Source organism: Coregonus clupeaformis, unplaced genomic scaffold (genome assembly GCF_020615455.1).
Source record: "Coregonus clupeaformis isolate EN_2021a unplaced genomic scaffold, ASM2061545v1 scaf0801, whole genome shotgun sequence".
Lineage (NCBI taxonomy): Eukaryota > Metazoa > Chordata > Actinopteri > Salmoniformes > Salmonidae > Coregonus > Coregonus clupeaformis.
This window is the reverse complement of record NW_025534256.1, coordinates 234,344-240,405: the sequence shown is the minus strand read 5'-3', so window position 1 is coordinate 240,405 and position 6,062 is coordinate 234,344. Positions and strand designations below refer to the sequence as shown.

General features: G+C 45.0%; 1 protein-coding gene across 1 annotated transcript; it reads right to left on the bottom strand.

The window, feature by feature from the left end:
* Positions 1-752: 752 nt before the first annotated feature.
* Positions 753-2,287, bottom strand: LOC121565677 (protein NLRC3-like). Its single transcript, XM_041876189.2, has 4 exons — positions 2,204-2,287; positions 1,789-1,955; positions 954-1,623; positions 753-765 (listed from the first exon to the last, which is right to left on the bottom strand). The coding sequence occupies exons 1-4, from the start codon at positions 2,272-2,274 to the stop codon at positions 753-755; spliced, it is 921 nt and encodes a 306-aa protein (XP_041732123.2). The 5' UTR covers positions 2,275-2,287.
* Positions 2,288-6,062: the final 3,775 nt, after the last annotated feature.

The window sequence follows — 6,062 nt, the reverse complement described above, 5'->3', positions numbered from 1 at the left end:
CTGTTTCCTCATTGCTCTGTGTTGTACTTCCTGTCTGTGTCAGAAGGCCTCGTAACAGATTCTGATTGGACTCCAGTGAGAGACCCAGAAGGAAGCGGAGGAACAGGTCCAGGTGTCCATTCTCACTCTTCAAGGCCTGGTCCACTGCTCTCCTGTTTAAGTCATACAACGGGTCTGACTTCTTGTCTCTGTACTGTTGTGTGATGACATTTTGGAGTAGGTATGGAGTGGCTGCTTCATCATAGTCATCATCTTCATCATCATTCTTCTCCTCGTCATCATCATCCTTCTCCTCATCTTCATCGTAGTCATCATAACCACTAGTGACTGCTTTGGGGGAAAAAACATTTTCCTTCTTGTCCAGACATGATTCTGAAGCATGCACTGCTGCTAGAAACTCCTGAATGCTCAGATGCACAAAGCTGTAGACCTTGTCTTGGTACAGCCCAGATTCTTCTTTAAAGATCTCTGTACACAATGCTGAGTACTCTGATGCCTCTGTGACATCAAGGCCACACTCTCTCAGGTCCTCCTCATAGAAGATCAGGTTGCCCTTCTGCAGCTGTTGGAAAGCCAGCTTTGCCAGTTTCAGGATCATCTCTTTGTCTGACTGAGACAGTTCCTTGGGGTTTGTCTCTGTGGCTTTGTTGTACTTCTTGTTCTTCACAATGATTTGGATGAGCGTGAAGTGTGTGAACATCTGGGTCAGAGTTTTGGGGACTTCATCCTTCTCTGCCTCTTTCAGCATCATCTCAAGGACAGTGGCTGATATCCAACAGAAGACTGGCATGTGGCACATGATGTGGAGGCTCCTTGATGTCTTCATGTGTTTGATGATTTCATTGGCCAGATTCTGATCTGTGATTTTCTTCCTGAAGTACTCCTCCTTCTGTGGATCATTGAACCCTCGTACCTCTGTCACCTGGTCAACACACTCAGGTGGGATCTGATTGGCTGCTGCAGGCCGTGAGGTTATCCAGAGGAGAGCAGAGGGAAGCAGATTCCCCTTGATGAGGTTTGTCAGCAGCACGTCCACCGAGGTTGGCTTCGTGACATCACAGCACTTCTCGTTGTTTTTGAAGTCTAGAGGAAGTCGACACTCATCCAGACCATCAAAAATGAAAACAGTTTTGGTTTCAGCATCTTCAATGCTGTCAATCTCTTTCAGCTCTGAGAAGTAGTGGGAAAGAAGTTGCATCAGACTGTATTGGTCCTTTTTCAGGTTCAGATCACGGAAAGGAAGAGGAAACATGAAATGAACGTCCTGATTTGCTTTTCCCTCTGCCCAGTCAAGGATGACCTTCTGCACAGAGACTGTTTTTCCAATGCCAGCGATTCCTTTTGTAAGCACAGTTCTGATAGGTTTGTCTTGTCCAGGTAAAGGCTTGAAGATGTCGTTGCATTTGATTGGTGTCTCTTGTGTGGTTTGTTTCTTGGATGCCATCTCTATCTGTCTCACCTCATGTTCATAATTGACCCCTCCACTTCCACCCTCTGTGATGTAGAGCTCTGTGTAGACGTCCTTTAACAGACTTCCATGGTGTCCAATTCCTTCAGATATGTGTTGATACTTGTGTTTCAGTTTAGCCTTAATGTCTTGTTGGACTGTCAGAAGAGTTTGACCTGTAGGAAAACAATGAGAGTTGGGACTCATAAGTTCATGTGTGTGTGTGTGTGTGTGTGTGTGTGTGTGTGTGTGTGTGTGTGTGTGTGTGTGTGTGTGTGTGTGTGTGTGTTAGAGGGGCCTTTGTCCCGTTCTTTGTAATATTGTATGAAACACAGTCTTACTTCTTCTGTCCAGAAGGTTGTGTGTGATCTTTAATGCATCCTCACTGTCCAAACTCTCCACTTCCTTATTGTCATCTGGTAATGGTTCCTGGCTGAAAGCAGGTGGCTGATCACTCTTCATTGATAGCAGGCTGGGGACAGGTGACTCTGCTCTGGGCTTCTGGACACTGAACAAAACAGGGAGATAGATCACCTCATCAATATCTCATCAGTACCTCATCTACATCATTTCAACAACTGTATAGCTGAACTCATAGAAGTCCTAATGTTTCTTTATAAAGCTACAGTCTGCAATTGGTAAATCGATTTGGGGACTTTTAAATTAATGATGTAGACCTACATTTTATGTAATTTGGGAAAACCTTTCCCTTTAGTTTTATATATTTAAGAGAACTGTATATTTTACATCACTTACCTCTTAGAACTGGTGTCTTGAGTCATTTTAGAGGCAGTGGTCTCCTCCTCTCTCTCCCCAGAGAGACTCATTTTAGAGGCAGTGGCCCCCTCCTCTCTCTCCCCAGAGAGACTCATTTTAGAGGCAGTGGTCCCCTCCTCTCTCTCCCCAGAGAGACTCATTTTAGAGGCAGCGGTCCCCTCCTCTCTCTCCCCAGAGAGACTCATTTTAGAGTCAGTGGTCCCCTCCTCTCTCTCCCCAGAGAGACTCATTTTAGAGGCAGTGGTCCCCTCCTCTCTCTCCCCAGAGAGACTCATTTTCGAGTCACAGCTCACTTAGCTACACTAAGAAATAACAGAACAGTCAATATTTCCAAACATTAACAATGACAACACTTTTACTGTCTGTGGTCAAAGTTCAAACAGAGACTTCATGTTGCATTTAAACATGCACAGTCCAATATGTTATTAATTTGATTTGGATCCCGATTAGCTGACTCCATAACAACAGCTAGACTACCTGGTTGGATCCCCATTAGCTGACTCCATAACAACAGCTAGTCTACCTGGTTGGATCCCCATTAGCTGACTCCATAACAACAGCTAGTCTACCTGGTTGGATCCCCATTAGCTGACTCCATAACAACAGCTAGTCTACCTGGTTGGATCCCCATTAGCTGACTCCATAACAACAGCTAGTCTACCTGGTTGGATCCCCATTAGCTGACTCCATAACAACAGCTAGTCTACCTGGTTGGATCCCCATTAGCCGACTCCATAACAACAGCTAGTCTACCTGGTTGGATCCCCATTAGCTGACTCCATAACAACAGCTAGTCTCCCTGGTTGGATCCCCATTAGCTGACTCCATAACAACAGCTAGTCTACCTGGTTGGATCCCCATTAGCTGACTCCATAACAACAGCTAGTCTACCTGGTTGGATCCCCATTAGCTGACTCCATAACATTTTTACATTTACATTTTAGTCATTTAGCAGACGCTCTTATCCAGAGCGACTTACAGTTAGTGATTGCATATTTTTTTTATACTGGCCCCCCGTGGGAATCAAACCCACAACCCTGGCGTTGCAAACGCCATGCTCTATCAACTGAGCTACATCCCTGCCGGCCATTCCCTCCCCTACCCTGGACGACGCTGGGCCAATTGTGCGCCGCCCATGAGTCTCCCGGTCGCGGCCTGCGGCGACAGAGCCTGGATTCGAACCAGGATCTCTAGTGGCACAGTTAGCACTGCGATGCAGTGCCTTAGACCACTGCGCCACTCAGGAGTACAACCAGCTAGTCTACCTGGTTGGATCCCCATTAGCTGACTCCATAACAACAGCTAGTCTACCTGGTTGGATCCCCATTAGCTGACTCCATAACAACAGCTAGTCTACCTGGTTGCATTATATTGACAAGGTACTATGGTGGCTGGTCTATCAGATTATTAAACCACTAGAGTACCTGGTCAATATAATGGATAATCTGATAGAGCAGCCACTATAGTACCTGGTCAATATAATGGATAATCTGAGAGCAGCCACTATAGTACCTGGTCAATATAATGGATAATCTGATAGAGCAGCCACTATAGTACCTGGTCAATATAATGGATAATCTGAGAGCAGCCACTATAGTACCTGGTCAATATAATGGATAATCTGATAGAGCAGCCACTATAGTACCTGGTCAATATAATGGATAATCTGAGAGCAGCCACTATAGTACCTGGCCAATATAATGGATAATCTGATAGAGCAGCCACTATAGTACCTGGCCAATATAATGGATAATCTGAGAGCAGCCACTATAGTACCTGGCCAATATAATGGATAATCTGATAGAGCAGCCACTATAGTACCTGGCCAATATAATGGATAATCTGATAGAGCAGCCACTATAGTACCTGGTCAATATAATGGATAATCTGATAGAGCAGCCACTATAGTACCTGGCCAATATAATGGATAATCTGATAGAGCAGCCACTATAGTACCTGGCCAATATAATGGATAATCTGATAGAGCAGCCACTATAGTACCTGGCCAATATAATGGATAATCTGATAGAGCAGCCACTATAGTACCTGGTCAATATAATGGATAATCTGAGAGCAGCCACTATAGTACCTGGTCAATATAATGGATAATCTGATAGAGCAGCCACTATAGTACCTGGTCAATATAATGGATAATCTGATAGAGCAGCCACTATAGTACCTGGTCAATGGTCGCTGGTTCTAATCCCCGAGCCAACTAGGTGAAATCGTGTGCCCTTAGCAAGGCAATTCTCCTGTAAGTCGCTCTGGATAAAGCTCTGCTAATACTTTTTAATGGATAATCTGATGAGCAGCCACTATAGTACCTGGCCAATATAATGGATAATCTGTGCACTAGGGCAACAAGCGGATATAGCGGTGACGCGTCCCATTTCTGACTCCTTCTCTCTGTCATATATTATCTATGATATTGACAAGATAGCCGAGTGACCTCTCTAACAATGGAAATATATTACGTCAATGATTAAAGGCAGGCGAGATCAGGTGGGACCATTCTAACCAATGAGAGGGAATACACACGCATGAACAACAGGCACAACTAAGTCGTTTTTCTCAAAGTTGCCATTGTGATGATAGTGATGGTATTTCGGGACTAATGGTCTGTTTACATAACCGGATCATTAACGTGGCAGGTCAGGTGAATTAATGTGACAGGTTAAGATAACGTGGCAGGTTAGGACAATTAACATGGCAGGTTAGGATAATGAACATGGCAGGTTAGGATAATGAACATGGCAGGTTAAGATAACGTGGCAGGTTAGGATAGTTAAACGTGGCAGGTTAGGAGGAAAACTAACACAGCAGGTTAGGAGGAGAACTAACACAGCAGGTTAGGAGGAGAACTAACACAGCAGGTTAGGAGGAGAACTAACACAGCAGGTTAGGAGGAGAACTAACACAGCAGGTTAGGAGGCAAACTAACACAGCAGGTTAGGAGGCAAACTAACACAGCAGGTTAGGAGAACTAACACAGCAGGTTAGGAGGAGAACTAACACAGCAGGTTAGGAGAACGAACACAGCAGGTTAGGAGAACTAACACAGCAGGTTAGGAGGCAAACTAACACAGCAGGTTAGGAGGCAAACTAACACAGCAGGTTAGGAGGAGAACTAACACAGCAGGTTAGGAGGAGAACTAACACAGCAGGTTAGGAGGAGAACTAACACAGCAGGTTAGGAGGAGAACTAACACAGCAGGTTAGGAGGAGAACTAACACAGCAGGTTAGGAGGAGAACTAACACAGCAGGTTAGGAGGAGAACTAACACAGCAGGTTAGGAGAATGAACACAGCAGGTTAGGAGAATGAACACAGCAGGTTAGGAGAACTAACACAGCAGGTTAGGAGAACTATCACAGCAGGTTAGGAGAACTAACACAGCAGGTTAGGAAGAGAACTAACACAGCAGGTTAGGAAGAGAACTAACACAGCAGGTTAGGAGGAGAACTAACACAGCAGATTAGGAGGAGAACTAACACAGCAGGTTAGGAGGAGAACTAACACAGCAGGTTAGGAGAACTAACACAGCAGGTTAGGAGAACTAACACAGCAGGTTAGGAGAACTAACACAGCAGGTTAGGAGGAGAACTAACACAGCAGGTTAGGAGGAGAACTAACACAGCAGGTTAGGAGGAGAACTAACACAGCAGGTTAGGAGAACTAACACAGCAGGTTAGGAGAATGAACACAGCAGGTTAGGAGAACTAACACAGCAGGTTAGGAGGAGAACAAACACAGCAGGTTAGGAGGAGAACAAACACAGCAGGTTAGGAGGAGAACTAACATACTAGGTTAGGAGGAGAACTAACACAGCAGGTTAGGA